Below are 21,516 nucleotides of genomic sequence, written 5' to 3'. Positions count from 1 at the left end.
AATTGTTTCATTATGAAAATATTTAGACTTAGAAGTCTTAGGTCTGAGGAGATTAAAGCTGCGATCGAAGAGATCGCTATCGGAGTCATTGCATTCTATTCTTATTTTACGTCTAATGAACAATAAAAATAAAATTATTAAATAATTCTGATAGTGCGCTCTTGGAACTCAAGTCACATGTAAAAATGACAATGGAACGTATAAACTGATAATCTTCAGATCAATAACAACATCGGAATGTTCAATCACAGGAACGATAATAAGAACGCATCAAGCGCACACCTAATATATCTTCCGCATATCCTATACATTTTCAATCGGAATCTTCGTGTATATGCCTGTATATAGCACGAACGTTAGCTGATTTCTACCTCAACCAAGCAATTATGACATTTATCACTTCGCATTTGTGATTCCATTGCTCATAGATAAAAATTAAGTAAAAATAAATCAAATAACAAATCTTATTGATATTTTTCAAATTCTACCTAGTTTATAAATAAATAAATAACGTAACAATATAGAATTCATTTAGTTATTGTTTTAAATTTAAATGATTGATGTTAGCAATTTAGTGGAAAATTTCAACAAGAGCTTTTCAAAAACCGTAAAATGCAAAGTGACAGATCAAAAGTCCGACTTCGGAAAGTCGCTGGATGGGTTAGAGAGTCCTGAAATAAGGGGATAAGGTATTGATCGCTGATGCGCGATGCGGAAAAGGATGTTAATAGCGTCTCCCTGTCATTGCAATGAGCCGGATTACTGTCCTGCTCCTTCTCGTGATTCGTTCGACCGCAAAAAGATGCATTATTCACAGCCCGCACTCTAGCTTGCGTTTAACGCTTAAGTATGCTTGTCCACAGCACAGTAAAATTTCACACATGTGTCTATGACAGGACATGATATGTTAATGTATCCTACGTCTTGATTGCACTTACTATCACTCCGCATACATATCATTTCGCTCGCGTATATCTGGATTCATCTTATGATTTATGATATATATGTTTCAAGTAGGTATATTATGCAAATAACTGTATAATTAATCATTAATTCTAAGGGTAAACAATCAGTTACTGTTAATCTATTAATTAAAAAAGTCTTCTGTTGTTAACGAGTTTATTAAGATTCTCCAACTATCTTTAAGATCAATTTTATTTTAAACAAATCATTCTTTTTAGTTTTAGTTCTGTAAAGAGATACAACAATAGTTACAGTTAAACTTAGCTGACATCAGTTAGAAACAGTCTCTTCTTGGAAAAGAAACTTTTCCAATTTTCATTGATATTGGTGCAAGTAAACTTGGAAATAAAATCGTCCATGGAAGAAGTTTTCAGTTCTTATTCCATAAATACATATATAAAATAAACATATGGAAGCATATTTACCTTTCATGAAGCTAACAGTTTCTCTTTCGTACCTACATATACGCGAGCAAAGGCAAATACATGTTTACACTCGATTCTTCTTTATCAAATGATAAACAACAATTAAGTACCATTTCGCACAACCGCTCGCGCTTATATCGATCAAGAAATCACTCCCCTTGGAACAAAACTGATTAATAATTTACAACCCTGTAAAAAAATAAGCTCCGATCCCGCCACAAAAGATCGAGTTACAAACTTAGAACATGCTCGGGATCAAGGGTTAACGAATGATATGCGACTTCGAAAAGCGATTCGAAACCTCTCACATACATCTTGCATGATTAACCCTAGAAGAAACTTTATCCATATCATTATTATTCACCCTTCTGTCCTTTCGTTATACACTCTAATCCAGTCTCTATCTATAGCACCGTAGAATGGTGCCCCGTTAGCGGAAGGGTTCGAGGATTGGAAATACATCTCTTGAATCACACGTTAAAATTCAAAAGGATTACGGCTGATTTATTATTATTAATAGGTCATCGTACGATCTCTCAGATCTTTACTGCTCGGTTATTCCATTCTGTTCACTAACGAGACTTTATCATGCACGATGATCGCTCCTTGGAGGATACGATGTATAAGCCGTAAAAGCGGAAGCTCTCTAAAGTCCCCTCGAGCGACGACAGCTTGCTTTGCGTATATAATATCATGACTCGGTAGCCGTGGCTCTAAGAAAGATATTGAAGCTTCGTCCTCTTGAATGTTCTCTTCCTGCTTTCTCTCCTCTTCCTTTCTTCCGCACAACACACGCACATACACACAGACACTCACGTACACTTTCCTTTGGCACGTCAGCTCGTATGCTACTCTCTACTCGCTCTCTAACCTATCATCGCAATAAAAAAATATGAGGAATAAAAATATATCACGTAACAACGCCCCCTCCGTGAGAGGAAGGAAAACTGAAGACGAGACCCTCACGCAGCGGCGAGATGCTCGAGAGAACCCCTGATGTGGAAGCATCATTTCTTTCTTTATCCCTACTAACGCGCTTCAATCATTTTTTAGTTGATTCTGTACACTTTCTATGCGTTCAGTGATTTTTCATTTTATAACTCTTCCCGAATAACACAGTAAGCAAACGACATATTTGAATTTAGTCTTTTGTTTTATTAATTTCTGATCGAAAAAAATATTGAAAACAATTTTCGATGAAATGAATGATAAGATCAAGAATACAAAAAGAGCGTGTCAATTTAGATGTAACTCCTAATTTTGAGATTAATGTAATCTTACAAAGCATTTCTAATTATTCTCGTCTTTCTCAATAATTGTTCGTCATTCTCATTCGAGTATATTCCTTCCTTCCATATTTTCATCATTATTGGATCATAATTATTATATATAATTATTTACTGGATGGCCAAATATATCTGCAGTTAGATTAATTAGGGATAAAAATGACCGATGCATTCAGGATCTCGTCTCTTCATCGATGAATCGGAATTCTAACATTTCCAGGAGTGTTTTCAGAAAACGTCTTTACGTTTCTCTGGCTTCACGGAAATATTTTTCGTCTTTAATCTTGCTTCTTCGAAGAGCGGCGAGCTCCAGGATCGCGTTGTCGCAACACAATTGCATTGACCTCGCTAGGAAGCTTGGCATGCAGGAGCTTTCAGCCGATCCATGGTAGCCATCAGCTGGGCTGAGGTGGCGTCAGTCTCACTAAAAGCCACGTATACAACTTTGGCTTCCGCTTGTCAATCAATTCGTACTGCAGATTAGCCAACCCGTCAGTGGAGAATCTTTTCTTGCCTGTCTTCAGATTCTCATACCTATCATCAAAAATTAAGCATTCAACTACAATCCGAAAAAGGCTCAAAGAAACTATAATAGTTATTCTGAATAAAAAGTTGCGATATTTTTGACTCACCTTTTCGGATTGGCCTTTTCTTTTTTGTGCGCAAGCATTTTGTAGCGTGCAACATTTGCCGGATATCGCGAAATATGTAGACCATGAGCTTTAATACGATTCGCCATATCGTCGTCTTCACCACCCCAGCCCCAGAAGACATTGCTAAAGCCGTTGACCAGCTGGAAGTGTTCGCGTGACATTGCGGACACGCCGCCAAAGAGATCATTGTAGGGTAGCCTGATAACAAAAAAGTATAATTAAATAATTTTTTTTGTATTAAAAAAAAACAAGCTAGATTCAAATACATAAAACATATTGAGATTTATATAATTTATAAGTGACATTTTTATAAGATTTAATTTATTCCTCCATTGTTTATATTTCAAAAAATTATTTGATTATATAGATGTGTTTAAATTTAAAATATTTAACTAGATTTTATAATTCGTATTTGTATTTATTTAGAACGGCTTTTTGTGTAACGAGGGGATCGTATTTTTACCTGTACTTGAATTTGTCCACTGCAACTGACATATGTCTGGGTTGTTCGGGACAAGTGTACAGATTCCTATCGTCCTCTGGAAGTAGGTCAACATCGTGAAAGATGAAGCAGTCGAAAGTTCGTTCTTTTAGAGCCTCCACATAGCCGACGTTCATGAGCATTGCTCGATTAAAGGCCTCGGTACCTGAAAACAGAACGACATGGATAAATATCACGATATATTGCTAAAGAAAAATATTAATCTTTTCAAGCAAAAATAGTAAATCAAATTAATTCGGTTTCATTCGATAACTCTTATTAAAAAGAATTTTTAATTTTCTCCTCTTTCAACAATTTCAATTGATTTATATTTCTTAGAAAGTTCCAATTTTATATGAATGTGTAGTCATAATAATTTGATTTAAGTTATATCTCGATTACTTCATATATGAGTATGATATATACAACATTTTGTATTTATTAATTTTCATGGAGCAGAAACTTAATCAAGTCTGAAATAAATTATAATCAAAGTGTAGAGCTTCTTTAATAAATTGCAGCAAGTCAAAAGAGAGTCTACGATTTCGTAAATAAAAATCCGCTAAATCTTTCAAGTACTTCATTGTTAATCAAGTTTAAAATATTTAGCTTGATTCAGGATGAAATTTTAACTCCCTTACTTTTCCTAATTTATGCGCGCCCTTAATTTATGAATGTTGATTAGTTCGACCTACTACAAGCTATCAAAGTTGCTCCACGCTCTCGACTCGAGGTTGTAGCAAATAATCCAGCTCTCCAGCGTGTTTTAAAGGAACTTTCTTGGCAAAGTTGCTATAACAGACTTGTTTAAAAGCCGGAGGAAGTCTTGATCTCCATCGGAAGGGAGGGGAAGCAGCCGCGTACAAATTGCCGCTGGTTTGACAAGAGGAGCTGCCGCCTTGCAAGGATTGATGAAAAAGGGAGTTGCAGGAACCCGGGGATGTTTGTCAAGTCGTCTGGCGCAATTAAAAGTTTCACGTCTTATCCTGTCATCGCGGTTACTCAAATACCATGACGAAAGTGGGCCATACGTAGGGAACTTTGGTGAATTTTCCTCATATTCGTTGTCATCCGCTTAAAGTCCTTTCGTTGTTTTCATCTTCTTGGGTTGGGATTAATATAGTCCAAAATATTAGAACAAACTCAGGAGTACAATTAACAAAAAAATAATCTCATTTCTTAATTTGTAATTATTATTATTTCTCTTTAAACGAAACACAGAAACAAATTATTAATATTTCTGTTCAAACAAAACAGAATTAATAATATAGTAAAATAATAACATTTTCTATAAAATCATATTTAACTTCATCAGCTAAATAAATAAATTAATTTTCCATCAACGTTGATTTTAAGCAGTATAGAGAATATCTATAAAGTAAATTAAATTATTTATCGAATACGTCGCGGAGTACTTCATACATAGTTTCTGTGGAGAAAGACGGAAGCGAAAGAGCGCGGAAAGCGTATGAGACTAAAAAGGAATCTAACTGGATTCTATAAACGCTGTCTGCATCGCGTCCGATTATTCGAGAATGATTACGAGACCGACGAACTGGCAGGCTCTTTCTCAAAGAACGAGGAGGAAAAGCAAAGGCTAACGCTCTCAAAGCTGCTGGTTGCATCTCCCATCGATTATTATTGGCTGAATAGACTTCGCGCTCGATCGAATCTCCTGCACTACCGCCAACCGATATACACGGAAGACACACGCGGAAAGATAAAGAGCGTTACAAGAAGGACCCCCCTCGGAGGAGCTTCGCCAAATGCGCTCACGGCAGGATATAAACGGTCTTGTTTCTCCCGGCCTCGACGAAAGACGTCTCGGCGGAAGTGTATTCCGGGTATTTCAGATATTTCTTTACGCCGTCAACGACGAGTAAAAAGGGATGCGATAAGGCAGCAGAACGGCGGGAGTGCATAGGGACGCGAAACACAGTGAACGACGATAAAGAGACGCAGGTGTAGCACGACTACGGTGAACAATTTCACGAAAGGAAGAAAAGGGGCAAAGGAAAGTCTCATCTCGAGGCAATGTTGACCTAAAAGATGTAAATGTTGAGCGATCTAATGGTGTTTCGTTACAGAGCAATTCTACGTTATTTGCGATGCGTCACATTGGTGCTGGCATTCCAAAGCGTACTACCGTACAATTACGCTCTTTGACAAATTAAAATTGTAAACGAACAGAAGCGAAGTGTAGTCTGATCGAGAGAAAATAGAAACGGATGATATTCTAAAAATCTTTTAAGCGTTAATGCTTCAAAAAATGTATTAATAAAGCAAATGAATGATAAAAGTATAATTCAAGATTTTTCATTAGCTAATAATATAAAGTATAAAATATCATATAGATATGAAATATTAAATATCAGATAAATTGGTCGTTTCATTAAAAAAAAAATATACAAAGGCGAAAGAGCACTTTCACCCACGTAAAAATAAAGCTAAAAGCTAATAGATTTATCTTGCCTTTATGTATCATATATAATTTATATCTTATAATTATTTTAAAAACATAAATCAGATAATAGTTTTTCTCGTAATATAAACGACAGAATCACTTTTTATTTAATTACATTTTCTTGGTACTTTCGAGTATAAAGTTGGCTTCGCAGTTAGTCTCTTTAATAAGATTGTGACTGTGTATTGAATCGTGTCTCGAGTAATGAAATTTTATCGGTTGTGATTTTCTTTTATTTCCGATTTACCGATCATTTTATCATATAATTACTAATACGTAAAGAGAGATCGAAGAGAAGTAGTGCGACGTGATGTGATGGAAAACGGCCGATTAAATATTTATCAATATCTTCCGTTTGCGACGAGTTTTTCCTGTGATGTTGGTAAAATTAAAACGTCTGAGTCGATTATCGTCCCGACGGATACCACCACTCCGAACTATAGCGACGAGCTCGGTCCATTTCCATATCTCTTTTCGTGGAGGAATCCCGCTTATTTATTCATTCGAAAGAATTGCGTTTGCAATATCAAGTTATGCGCTGCCACGTTTGTTCGAGAAGCGCAGAAGGGCACGCACCATCATTGCCGCGCCCGTCTATCCTCGGCTGTACATTTAAATTCCCAGAATATTCCCTGTTGTTCTCGCCGTGTCTCGGCTTTCGTTACTTTTTATCGCTGGAAAAGTAATTTCTCTCAATTTTGTGCAATAGCACATTGGAATAACAACTGTACGTGATATTTCCGTATCACGCGATTATCGTTTGATTATCTATGCCTTGCAAAGGCGTTGAAATTGTTATAATTTACGAAATAACGAAATAGCGTAATTTCACAAAATGAAATTAATTATCGCTTATTACAATCGATCGTGAAAATCGTTTCTAAGAGAATACAGTAATTCCGCGGAGATGCAATGGAAATTGCATCTTTGCAGTGAAATTTCCTGAATTCAAGAAGATTTCGCTTACATAATGATACCTATGACAGTCGTCAGGCTGTCTATCTTTCCTATATCATTTCAATTCAACACTACGAGGAAAACTCGATCGTGTTTCTCGATGGTTTTTATCAAACTTAAGACGACTAGGCAACGGATTTCCTTGGTATCGATGACCGGACGGTCGATGTTAACGATTGTATACAGTTACGATAATAAGAGTCTATCCCATGCGGATGCACGCCGGTGCTTCCGACAGTTCTATCCAACGCGATATTAATGGGCGGATTTCTGTATCGCGAGAGTGCCTGAAGCCGCGGCGGCCAGCGACAGGTGCGACTAATTGTCCGTGAGAGTTCCCCGCCTCGATAATCTTGCCCCTCTTCCGGTAGTTAGACATTCACAGAGGAATGTCCGCACTGCGCGTCTGTTTCACGAAAATAATAATTATTAGAAGCTGACTGTGAATATTATTCAAACGTATACTTAAATCTACTTTTTTATCTAACGTACTCTCTAAAACTTTTAGAGTGAATCTCACTCTGAAGAGTGAAATCTTATTGAATATTCGATACTTATTGTTTATCGGTAATCAAACGATGAAAATTTGGCTAATTTTCGAGATTTAATTTTCAATTCTTAAATATGTTCGATTGTTGATAAAAAAAATGTATCAAATATTTTTATTCCCTCTACAAATATATTAAGTTTCATTAAATTAAAAAGGAACACCTAAAAGCCTTTCTTTGTCAGAAGAAAATGTTTGATATTTGTGACCATAATTATATAAAATAATAAGTCAGGAGCTCTACTTTTATAGTTGATATTGTTATAAAAATAATATTTAGCCCCAAAAATAGTTATTGTTTTATATTAAATAAATGAATAATATACATATGTTTCATTTAATATTTGTTTCAATACATTCATTTGGTATTCAATATCAATCTGTAGTAAGATTAGATATGCTACTCAGACAATTTCTAATATATAGCTAATATTACGTCGATATCATTATTACTATTATAAAATATCTTCTTCTATATTACGAGAAAGACGAACAGGTTTACCTGTATATTTTTATTATCTCTATATTTCAATTTAGTTTTCGAGCAAAAATTCAGTCGTAAAATCGAGAAATACGAAATATCAAGAAATCTAGTGAGATTAGTACTCTCAAGATAGGAACTCCTCTCTTCTCTCACATATCTCCAAACTCTAATCCCATATCGAGAAATTGATTTTGTTCGAGCCAGAGGGAAGTACGCCGTGAATCTAATTTCCTGATCCGCGCGGCGCAATCGATCGGCCGGACTTACTGCAAACGAAGTCGCCGATCCTCTCGTAGTCGATTCGATAAATATTCAGTGCAGCACTAATTATGCAAAAGCTAAGTATTCGGTGGCTAACTCCGCTTTAATCCCGAACCGAGGCGGCATAGTCCTAGAAAACAGAGAGAGGGATAGAGCGAAAGAGAGCACTCGGAATTTGAATTTCAAAACTGCGGCCGAGCGCGACCGTGTCCGAGCCATTTGGGACAATTAAAGCTGCGTTAATTTGTAAGTGTACATACACACACATACACACGCGCGCGCGTAAAAATGCACAGCACACATATCGTACCATATTCGTTATGTATGTATGTGTCTTCAATCTACGTAAATAATTTTATTAAAAATTTTTCGGAACTATAATACGTCACAAAATTCTATTCTATTTATGAAATTATCATATATAAAAGAAATTAAAAACAAACTTCAACAATATGTGCTAAATAGAGATTTTTAATGCATACTAAAAGAATTAGGAAATTATATTTTTTATTCTATCGAAAATATTGCATCCAGAGTGGTGATAGCAATATTTTGTATTAAATTCGTCTATTACTTTATATCATACGTTATTTTTGCATATCTCTGTAACTGCATAAAATTTACTTCATTTTATCGATTCGTTAGTTGATCCTTTTACGCGCAGGTGCTCCGACTTGACGAATGACTGGTTAGATTAAGCTCGACTTGACGATAAATGATCGTGACTTTGCACGTACGTGGATCGTAACGGTATCCACCGCCGCATGGCGGATATGCGGGTTGCGTTTGCGATAATCATGACCCATTCGATTCATTTTTTGTGATTATGTGAACACACCTTCGAAAGATACCAAGTAAAAACATTAAGAACAATATAAATGGACGGTGTAATTCTGTGTGACATTATCGTGGTAAGTTTTACTAGCACTTGCTACAAAAACTCGCTAAAATTTAAAAAATTACACTAATAAATTTAAATTCATGTTTATTATTGTAGTACTTCAGTATAATGGTACAATAAATTCTTCCGTTCTGAGTAAATTTGGGATAATTTGACTTAAAATAGTACATTTGCATCTACGTGGTGTAAATGATATTCTTTCTTGAAAGAAAAAAAGTGGATAAACAGCAATTTACATTGTTTACTATTTTAACTGCTATTTTTTCACAAAATACAAAAAAAATGTAATTTAATTCAAATAAAAATGTTTTCAGATTTCTAACGAATCAATTAAATTACTCTCATATCAAACCCTTAAATTGATGCAAAATAAAATATTTACGGTGAGAATTTTTTAATTTTAATCGAGTTTTTCGGGATTGTATATACCGGTAACTCTCGCTGCATATACAAATATGTAACTATGACTCATGTCGTCGGTTGCGGGAATCATAGAGAAAATGTTAGTCCCCCAGGCTTGCAGGATTAGATAGCGCTTAAGCCTGACTTACGCTGGGTCTTCGAGAGTAGCCTGACAGTGAGTAACAGTTCGGCGCATTTTCTAAGGAATCGCGCGCAGCGCAACGGTGAGAATAAATCGTTGCTGTTTCGTTGTAATTAATCGCACCGGCGCCGGTGAAATATCGTCTTCGTTAAATTATCGCAAGAATTCATTGCACGGCGATCTGCCGTAAATTAACGTCATTACGACATAATAGCGATCCGATTGAAATAATTCCACGACGAAGAATCTTTCTTTATTCTTCGAGAAGATCGTAGGATAGTAATGACATTGTATTATCCTTATTAAATTATTGCAAGAGAATTCATTCGTCGACGATTTGCAGCAAATTAATGCAAATTGGGATATAATAGCAATCGATTTCAAATACTTCTACAGCGACAAATATCTTCACGATCTTTGAATATAATCTCTGAAATTATTCCAAAAATTATTTTTCGATTTGTTATAAAAAAATAAAAAATAAAGTTTTTAATATTTCTGTAATAAAAATAACTCTCATTTATAATTTATAATTTTTTAAACAAAGAATTACAACGTATAAAAAAATAAATAATTATTCTGTCAATTTTCTTACTTTTAGTCTATTCGACATTAATCTTCATTTATTTGATGTAAATTGATTAACGTATTTTGTGGTAATATCTTCTCTTATAAATATCGATAATGTTTTATTCAATGCTTTTTGCTACGAAACATGTGACCATGATGAAAAATTTTGCAACAACTGTCTCTTTTTTTGTATATTCATTTGCATACCGAGCGGAGAAACGCGAATAAAATCGGATTTAGAATTCCATCAGGAATTCTACACTCAAAACTTTCCAACGAAAACTATATTAAATTGCACCGACATTTTCGAGAGACGTTTCGAACGTATGATAAAATGGACGAGCGTTGAAGTAATATCGTTCTGTTAAACCGATCTGAGATCGTTGTTTGAAGTGGTAAATGAAGATATAATATCAAATGCAGAAACGATATATGAATTTTAAATATAATATTCGATTCGCGCGCGCTAAATGTGAATAAAAACTTAGATTATTCTTTCTCTAATTTTGATTTAATATCCACAAAGATAATATTATTTTTATTCATTAATTTTTTATAAAGGAATTGTTCATTTTTTAACTTTCTATCGACATGTGTTAAAGATTCGCGAAATATTATACATGATGTAGTAAAATCGACTTCAATGCCGAATCGGATATTATCTAGCGACAAATTTGTTCACATTGTTACGAAACTTCCTTCGCATGTAGTTTCATTGTGCATCATACACACCGGAAGTGTACAGAAGCACTGCGTAGAATAACAAGAGAATTAATCACAGTCATATTTTGACGTCTCGCATACGCGGTAAGTAAACAAACTTAGTCGAGCAATTTTAATGAAGATAAATTGTGAGCTTACTCACAGCCTTTCGATAGCCAAGATAAATCGCATTTTCTTAGGCAATTCAATAGAGTGATAAATTCTGTATCCCAGCCAAAGAAAATGATATTATCTCTAAGATAAGTAAGATAATCTTCTTTACATTTTTTTTCCATTCTAGTCTAAAATAGCTCTCTCTAATATGTAATAAATTGTTTAGAATTAAATAATTATTTTATGTTTTCAAAGATTATTTGAAATTAAAAACTTATAATTTATTAAATCTTCTGTCCTACTCAAAATGATTTTAAATATATTCTTCCTATATTAATCATTACTGTGTTCGTTGATTTTATATTTATAAATACATGTAATTATAATTAGAGGAAGACGAATTTTAAAATACCTTAATTTAAAGATTTCTCATCAAGAACATAATTTTTTCTATCTTTCATTTTCTTTCTTGTGCTACCTATATATCAACCTCACAGAGCACATCGTAAAAGCAGCCCCTAATATAATTCATAACTAAAGATTAAAAAATGCCCTTATACGATGTAAAATCGTTGTCAAGGCGCAGGCGACTAAAAGAGAACTCTTTTGCGAAAATGTATCTTCGCAATGCCATCATTAAAAAAAGCTAACAGAAATATACTGCATCCACACGAGTTATAAATTCTGAGAGTTTTAAAAAATTTCATTAAAATATAATCAGTGCCGTGTCGACGAAATTATTTCGTGTCGTTTCCCTTGAGAGTTCACGCGTTGTTACGGTCGGTCGGTCGATTACTCGAGTCACAAAAGGGCGTCAGTAAAAGAGCGAGAGATATGGAGGACGTACACAAATTTAATTAAAAATTAAGTCTAAGAGCTTACAGGCTACGACGGAAACTTTGTAACAGCCTCTTCCGTTCGAACATCCCAACTCTTGCTCTACTGGCATTTTCCTCTTGGTAGGAGGATCCTCTACTCGAGGAGACAAGCGGGAAAATACGCAAGCAAGAGGAACGTCCGCTAGACGGCAATAAATCGTAGCGGAGTATCGGCTTACACGCACCGACGAGAAGGAGAGGCCCAGAGAAGATCGTACGTTTATATTCGCTCTGCGGAAACAAACCGTGTGTTCCGGAGGATGTTATCGAAACACCGGAATGCACACATCAGTCGCGTATATTTGGGATGCTCAGGATGAATAAGAATTTACGGTTCCGATACGCTGAAATATCGTTCAAGCAGCGATTTGAAACTGATTCCTTTTTTTCAGTGAAAAATTATATTGAAAGATTATATCAAAGAACATATAACTTATCAATTCGATAATATTCAACACGCGTATTTAATTTTTAAACGCCAAACTATGGAAACAATAGACATACTTAACCCGGTTCGGCTGCTTATAACTTTCATAAAAATGAGTGTATTGTAAATATTTTTTAAATTAAAATATCAGATATCTTTTTTAAGAAACATAATGATACCAAGCAAATGTGTGGGTATGTATTTTTGTTAATAATTAAAAAATAAATAATTAAAAAATTAGATATTAATATCTTCTTATCTGTTGAAATCAATTCCGACCGAAAGTGATCGAAATGTTCTCGAAAACTTTCGTAACAAGCATTAAAAGCCGCGCGGATATGCTGAAACTTGTCGTGTACAAAAACGTCTCTGTGAGAGGCGAAAAAATGGATGTGCAACCAGTCAATTTGGTCGTGATGTTCATGAGTTCCACTCACCTTCCTGTTCAACCACGAAAATCTGATAGTCGATCTGCTGGCGTAGCAGTACCGGATGCAGATTGTAGAGGAGAGTCTGCAGATGCTGCGGTCGATCGCGAAATGGAATGATTATTGCGACGCGATGCCTAGCGACGCAATCTGCAGGCCGACCTATGCCGCCTGCTTTCACCTCCGCGAATGACTTCTCCATCTCGGACAATGATGGTGGTGATTTACTGACGATCACCGGTCCAACTGGAAATAGAAAACACAGAGAGATAGAAGTAATCCGAGAGGCGCGAAAAAAAATGTACGCACGTACTTCAATAATAATGACATTAGACTGCACGAATATATATGAATAATATATTAAACGATAGTTAATCTATATCTATATTTTTATTATAATATTTGCATATTAATCTGTTTCCCATTATATTTTATTCTCGAGTTCAAGCGCAGTAAATTGAAATCGTAAAAGAGTTTCTGAACGATTTCACGATACGTAAGCTTTAATTTTAATTAAAAAATTTTCTCGGTTTATTACAGATTAATATGATATCTCTGGCAATTTGTTCACTTACCCAAATTCGGTGGGATGAGGGGACACCGTGGCATCGTCACGTTGCTAGTCGCGTTCGCCACTGGAAGATCTCGTGTGGTTCCACTGCCAACCAGATTTCTGATTGGCACCGGCTCGGATTTAGATGAATTCGAGAAGCCCTTGGCCAGTATTGAGAGTATCGTCGTCGAGGATACATTGCCACCCGCGGCTGAACTTGGTACAACAGTTGCTTGACCATATATGATCAATCCACGTGGGTGGGTTCTATACGAGCGATCCGCGTATCTATAGATAATAAGAAAAATATAAAAAATACTTGACGACGCATGTAAACACATTGAAAATTAGATTTTAAAAATCTATGCAACAAAAATTAGGCATTTGATGTGATAAAAAATGGCACTTTGCATCTCCGCACGAAAGTGGCTGTTATACATTTTTATAAGTATGGTGATAAGTATGATGATTAACTCATATCATAGGTTTACTTTCTTTCGCGTTACGTAAAATCTGATATTAAATGTAAATCTATGTTAATGCTAATTGGCGATCGGATTTACATCAGCGATTTCAAAGTTAATGTTGAGTTCGCGAGTAGGTATAGGTATCGCTTCCCGCATAACACGTAAGCATTCGAGAGCCAATTATTATCTATCGATTGCACATCGTAGTAGCTACACACAGCTATTACAAGGCTGACTGTGCAACGCCTCTGTAATTCAGAGAGAGAGAGAGAGAGAGAGAGAGAGCGATGTCCAGCGATTAGAGGATCGATCGACTGTCTAATCGCGACAGAGATTCGGGTTTCGTAGAACAGAACTTCCAATCGAATACATTATTATTTACATTCAAACCGTTTCCAAAACAAATTAGATTTATCTCTGTAGGAGACTATAAAATATATGGATGCTTTTTAGGACCTTAAAAAGAATTTTCCTTTAAAAACAATTCCTTAGTTATTTATAATTTTATTATTAATCAAACAGTGCGAATGATAAAGTATATTTCATTAATTTATACAAGAATAGTAACGCGTGAACAATTTAATTTCAACGTATAATGAAAAAAAATTCACATCGTTTTTCACTGTTGAAGTTATAAATTGAATACGGCTACAATAAAAAAGCAGTAAGGAACTACAATTTGAACTATATTAACTATAACATATTTTACTTTAAATTTTTCTAAAAATTAAAATAGTTTTATTTTTTATTTTAAATGTAAAAAATTAATATTTACTTAATAAAGGCTAATTGGAAAATACTTAATAATTACTTAGGGTACATGATTTATTATATAATACAATTTTATTACGAAGTCCTGACCTCACCACGCAAAATTATGAATTAAATCTTCGACTAAAATAAAATAGGAATTTATAAAGATAAAAACATATTTAGTTAGTTAAAAATTGTCGATAAAATATCCGTAAATGCAGTTAAGATGATCTGACAAAGTCAGAATTCAATAAAGTTAATGTCATCAAAGCTGTATTAAATGTGGAAAGCCAGGAAGACAACGATACATCCTGTGTAATGACTCGTTCGTGGAATCTCTAAGAATTAAACCGGATGGCGACCTATCCGGCGGCGTTTCCTTTGCTCATCTCGTAAAAATTTCCTGACCTCTCTACCTCGGTGTAGAGACTTCCCAGGAAATTTGATGCGGCGGCATGGCCTCGAACTTTAAAAGCGATTTTCTCATGCCGCGAGCGTTTACTGCACCTTTGCATCAGTCTTTTTTTTCTTTAATTCTGCGTCTGGGACGAGACTATGTATCTTTTAACACAAATGCAACAGCAATTTGTTCGAGTTCCACGTAAATATTAAAGAATTTTTGATTCTTAAAAGAATTTGAAATTTAGCATTCTTATAAAATTTATTTATAAAATTATAAACTGGAAAAGTCATTTAAAAGTATAGAGATTTAGAATTTTAAAGATAAATTTTTTTAATGATATTGTACTTGAAGAAAATCGATATTGCTGTGTGTGTGTGTAATTGTAATTTCATTATATATTTGAAGAAATAAAACTATGTTATATACAATTCTATTTAAGAAATATTAGTGTTATAAAGATAACAAAAAAAACATTAAAATTTTGATTCATTATTTTTTCCAATTCATTATTCCATCGAAGAAGATTTTCATTACTTTACTATAGTTTATTATCACATTTTGAGAAGGCAGATTAATTTTTTTTAGCAAATTGCCTCAATTCTTTTACGACAAACCTTAAAATCGAAAATCGAATGAGTAGTGACTCGATGTGAAACTTGATAAGTTTCCCAGATCCATTACCGCGCTTTTGCGTTCTAATTCACTTAAAGTTTACGACAGACCGAAGGACACGGCAAGAAATTACGACGGACTTGATCCACGCAAGGCGACCTCTCCTCTCGGTTGGTTCCTGATGCGCTTCGCTCATTCCTCTCTCGTCTCGCAACGAGAGCGTCAGCGAATTTCCCGAGTTTACGAGCCAGTCCGCTTGCAGTTGCAATTTCCGGGACTGCCGCCGGCCACCGCTGCGACTGCAATCCGCAATCTAACGTCCTTCCCTTCCTCTTTCAAGCACATGCAACGGATAGGTCGCTACGTGCAAAATCATGAGGTAACACGCTGACGGTATTTCTAGTGTCTGTGACAAAAGCCCGCGATAAGCTAAATAGGGAATCAAGCGCGCGACACCGTGGGTTTTAATATATTAAAGCTCGGAATACCATTCACCGCAGCTTCATATATGTCATAGCCATAAAAGGAAACTACACGAAATTAAATTTTATTTTCGCAGTAAACTCTGAATGCATTTGAAAGTTTAAAAATGTCGGAATTTTCAAAAGGTATAAGAAGACTAATTAACAAAGCGTAAAAGATATACTACGCATGAATAAATGTAATAAAACATAATAGAAATAAAAGAGAACAGAATAAAGTGATATGCAATTATATCACCATAAATATAATTATTCGTTATAATTAATATGACTGAAATTATTCATTTTGCTTTTATTGCGGTTGATTTTAATTTTATATCTACATAAGAGAAATACTAGATCACACATAAACATCGTGCATAGACATTGCATTTTCATTTGTGATAATAGTCTAGTCAATCCCAAGTGATCAATGGTCTGGTAAACGATGGTCGTTTCCGTCGTCACGCTGTTTGCCTCGCGTCACTTATTTTCATTATTTTCGCCACGGCGTAACGCTCAACTTCAGTGTTGAGCGAGCAAAGTTTAGACTGCGGTTCGCTTACGAAACGATTACATGAAAACCGACGAAGTTTGCGGGCCGCAATGTAGATCGATCCTCACGAGAAGGTATCTCGCGATAAAGGTCGATGCGAAAGTTGTGGCAGGTGTGTGTACAGGTGGATTCTATTTACATGCCACGTTTTCTCGACGTTATGCCAACGGCGAGCCTGTTTACGAAGATTTTTGAAGCCAAGATAGAATCACCTCAGCAATCTCGCGTGACGAGAAAATTTACAATCTAATAGAACTTGCAAAACAGAACAGACTGTAACAAAGTCAACGAATCATAATTCAAAGAGAATATTAATTGGAGTATTAAGCAGAGCAAACATTGTATAAGTAATAATACGAGTATATTGATTATATTAAATATAATTATATAAAAATAAAATTTATAATATTATAGAATTTGTAGAAAGATTAGATCTCTTCCGTAAAGATTCCGTTATTCTTAAAATAACAATCATGGAAAAAAATTTATTTATTAAGAAATATAAATATAACATGAAGAGATTTGATGAACAAATACGTTGTCTTTTTACAAAGAAGACATTTTCATCATCGAATCACGTTAAACGTACAAGTTTTCGTTCGATTATTTAAGTTAATGTAGGACACGGTTAATACTTAAACTGAACTGTTCGTTTGGGAACACCGTGTACTGTTGGTATTTTTTAACTTAATTGGTATTTTTAACTTATTGCATATGTAACCTTAAATTTATTTATTTTATATCGAATTTATATTTATGTCGTAATTATGTATCATTGTCTCTATTATATGTATAAAGGTATTTATATGTATATAAAATTTATTTTATGTATATATAGTATATATATAATCTCATATCCAATTATGTTTTACTCTCCCCATCTTAATTATAAGCAATTGATTATGTTACAAATTCCAGACCAATAGCGAGTCCGCGCGCATAACGATTTCATAACTTAGATATACCTCTATCCTAGCTGCGAAATAGTTTCGATGCCTCGTGATATTTCGGGAAGGTGGAGAACGCCCGCGCCGGTGGTATCGAGCGTCATCTCGAATTTAATTAAATCTGCTTCGTACCGCCTTGCGCATCCGTTTGGATCGGATGGGTGAAACGAACATCTAGAGAACCGGGTAAGAGCGACTAACGATTCAGTTGATTGCGAGACTTAAGAGAATTCGACGACGATCGTGACGACGATGAAACTAGCGTCGACGACAAACAATCCGGACGATCAAACAAACGAGCGGCTTAAACCGCATGTTAGGATTCGAAATGCGTGCCCTATGCTATCGAGGATTAATTTGTTCCTAAAATGTAATGAGTATGCTATGAGGTGTGTATAAGTACTAGCAATTCGCAGGTTAAACGAATCGAAAAGAATCCATGAATTCAAAAGTTAAATATTTATATTAATATTAACATATGAATACAAACAATATTAGAACATTTAGAATAATGCATTAGCAACTGTGATTATAATGGATGCGTTTAGATGAACTTTGATTTATTAATGTAATTTATTAAGTTTTGATAATTAATGTAGATAAACTGTGATTTATTAATTCAGTGATTTATTAATTCAGCAAACTAAAAGCATAAGCTGATTGTATTCAACTGTTGTGAGCAAACTTTCATGAGATATAAAATGAAATTATTGCATAATACGTTATAAATATAAAAATGTAGAAATTAAAACATCAAATATAAAAATTGAAGAATGTAAGAAATAATAATAATAGACACATTTATCATCACATTATAATCTTTACTAATATTTCTTCGTAAATATTAATGAACGTTTTAATTGGAAAAAATCACGATTACTGTAAATTTATAAATACTTGATAAAATTTTACACAAAAAATACCATTGAGGTTAAATTGATACATTGCGTAAATATGTTCTTTATGCGTGTGCAGTTCTAACGAAGTACCGATTTGCGGGAATTCGGTGGAATTCTCGCCACGTTCGGAACGGCATAAATCTGACGTGACTCATCCCGGCCGTCGATACGGGATCGACCGCGTGCACCACCTGGCGCAGAAATACTTTGCCGGCTATGCAGCATCCGATTCGGAATTCACAGAAATCTTTCCCCTCGCTATAGAATGGCACGAAAGATATCTTTGCAATGAGCGAGCACGCGGAAAACGGCGCGGCAAGCCCAGCGAGTCGTCGATACGTAAAGATATATTTCTCGATATACGTGACAGGGATTTTTGAAAGCGGCACACGACCGACTTGACTGGTTATCACCACGAAATCGTGAAGAAACCGCGGAGATATTTCTCAAAGATTCACCGTTTTTATAAACAGAAAACGTACGTGAATATAGAAAAAACAAAAAGCTTTCTTATATTAATTATATTGAATTGATAATATTATTATACAAGGAACGATAAAGTATAATTAAAATGTATGAGGGTATTTTATTTCAATATTTTAATAATTATTATGAAATTAAATTATTCATTCATATATATTATTAATTCATCAATAATAGGACTTGATTTTAATCTTAAAACTGGTATTTATTATTTCAATACAAATTAAAAATCGTCAGTTCCATAAACAATCGCTTAATAAATGACAAAGTTAAGAAGATTATTTCGACAGATGGTAATTTCCCGTTAAACTTTCCTCGGGGATAAATCGCCGTTTGTCAAGGGACGCTTACGGTTGACAAGATATCCGATAACGATGGAACCCTGTCTTCGATAAAATCCATTTCTGGTATCGAGTGAAGTTTCCTGTGCCACTTTTATATCAATTCCGATAATTTTATTTTTTCGAATTTAGGTGGATATCGAGACGGAACGCCAAGACTTTTGACGATGATGCATCTTTAACGTCGGGATCCGATGTCGCGCCGATTCACGCTTTCCGGAAGAAGCAATGGAAAAGGAAGGAAGGAAGGAATGACGGACTGGAGAGTCCTCGGGGATGCCGAGGTCGTCAAAGCGCGAGGAAACTCCACATCGATCGGCAATGTCGCGCACGGAAGCGTCCGTTAAAAGTTTGACAGGATCTCATACCCGGAGAGTCTCGCCGCAAAGTGGAGTTTCAGAAGGTAGACAAGGGTGAAGCAAGAATAAAAATAAAAACAACGCCTTTGGACGCGCCAACAAAGGTTTAAATACGTGCCATAACTTCTTGTGCGCGTTATAATCCCTTTTTAATTTTTTAAAGTTAAAACGATAGAAGGTAGATAATGTTAATACATCCCTAAGAACCCATTGTGTAAATTTTCTAGATATCTTCTGAGTATAAATATATATTATAAATAAATTAAATAATATTCGAAAAAAAAGAAATAAGAAAGGGATTTATTGATCCTGTCGGCCTTCGTTGGCGACGCGACGGGTCAATGTTCGAAATATGATCAAACAAGTAACTTACAGCGTAATAAGGTTAATAGAACGTAATGGGGTTGATAGAACATAAGACTTAATATTAAGAAAAAAGTATCGCAGAAAATATTTTCCCCCTTCAAGGATATGATGGAAATAGATACTCCGTCTTATTTATCTCTTTATGTTGCTCTAAATAATTAAATTATATTAAATTAATTATATAATATAATTATATAATTACTTCGTTTCTTATAATTGCTTCCCCGATTCTTTTCATACAATCAACAAAAACTTTCATTCCTCATATACTTAACGTATTTAATTATTAAATACATTTTATTTAATTGCAAGTTACTTCATATACTGCAATTTATCGTCAATCATGAGTAGATTTCTTTCATTCATTCCAATCAAAGTTTTCAAAAAAAGATTGAAAATTTAATTTAAAAGGATCATACATTGAATTTCATAAATAGAGCAATTAAATTTTAATAATATAATTGAATAATAATTTTTGTAAATTATAGTTACAACTTCGAGATTTAATATTCATAATTTTTTTTTTATTTTTACTGATATATCCGAGAAACTAGACTTTGGTTTCAACTCTATCGAAAATTCTGTCAATAAAAAGAACGATGACAGCACGTCAGTACAAATGTTAACATATTTGCAGTTTTAATTTAAATCCGCTCGTGACAGGATTCGGAAATTTCACGTCTCGAAGGAAAGTCACGTAGCAGGGCATGTCTGATCCGATGTCTGATATTCTCCGATGGCGATATAACATAGACGATCAAGACAGCTAAATCCAACGGCGTGACGAGACTGCACGCTCGCATAACTCGGTGAGGAATTTACCAGGGAATATTCTTGACTTCCGATATTCCCGCAGCATTCGTCCGATGGGACAGTATGACATAAAGATGCATTAATGCCTAAAATAATCATCTCTTACTTTGAGAATCACAAATATCAAATCGATTTCATAGAAAAACGTCATGAGGTCAAAACGGTCAATGGATGATTGTCAGAAGCATTATATAATTCACGCGCGTAGCCAGCCTATACACAAATATAAACACTTTGCTAATAATTCACAATACTCCAATGCTCGAGCTTATAACTGAAATGACGAGACGTGCATTGTTAGATAATCCGAAGCAACGGTTCTCAAATTCGTAGAGGATATTTGCTTTAAAATGTAGAACTTTTCAAAAGTATCAAGTTATTATAATAAAAGAACTTTTCAGAAAAACTTTCATCAGAA

At 34.6% G+C, this 21,516-nt stretch overlaps 1 protein-coding gene across 1 annotated transcript in view; it reads right to left on the bottom strand.

The window, feature by feature from the left end:
• Positions 1 to 2,693: 2,693 nt before the first annotated feature.
• The window catches only part of LOC108782794 (beta-1,4-N-acetylgalactosaminyltransferase bre-4), a 110,923-nt gene continuing 92,100 nt past the window's right edge, over positions 2,694 to 21,516 (bottom strand). Inside the window, exons 5-9 of the mRNA XM_018551160.1 lie at positions 13,661 to 13,926; positions 13,095 to 13,331; positions 3,791 to 3,974; positions 3,307 to 3,525; positions 2,694 to 3,208 (exon numbers count right to left, since the gene is read on the bottom strand). Coding sequence (XP_018406662.1) covers positions 3,070 to 3,208; positions 3,307 to 3,525; positions 3,791 to 3,974; positions 13,095 to 13,331; positions 13,661 to 13,926 — 1,045 coding nt within the window. The 3' untranslated portion in view covers positions 2,694 to 3,069. The remainder of the gene's footprint in view (positions 3,209 to 3,306; positions 3,526 to 3,790; positions 3,975 to 13,094; positions 13,332 to 13,660; positions 13,927 to 21,516) is intronic.

Source organism: Cyphomyrmex costatus, unplaced genomic scaffold (genome assembly GCF_001594065.2).
Source record: "Cyphomyrmex costatus isolate MS0001 unplaced genomic scaffold, Ccosl1.0 scaffold135, whole genome shotgun sequence".
Lineage (NCBI taxonomy): Eukaryota > Metazoa > Arthropoda > Insecta > Hymenoptera > Formicidae > Cyphomyrmex > Cyphomyrmex costatus.
The sequence above is the reverse complement of the archived record's forward strand: the minus strand, read 5'-3'. Positions and strand labels throughout refer to the sequence as shown.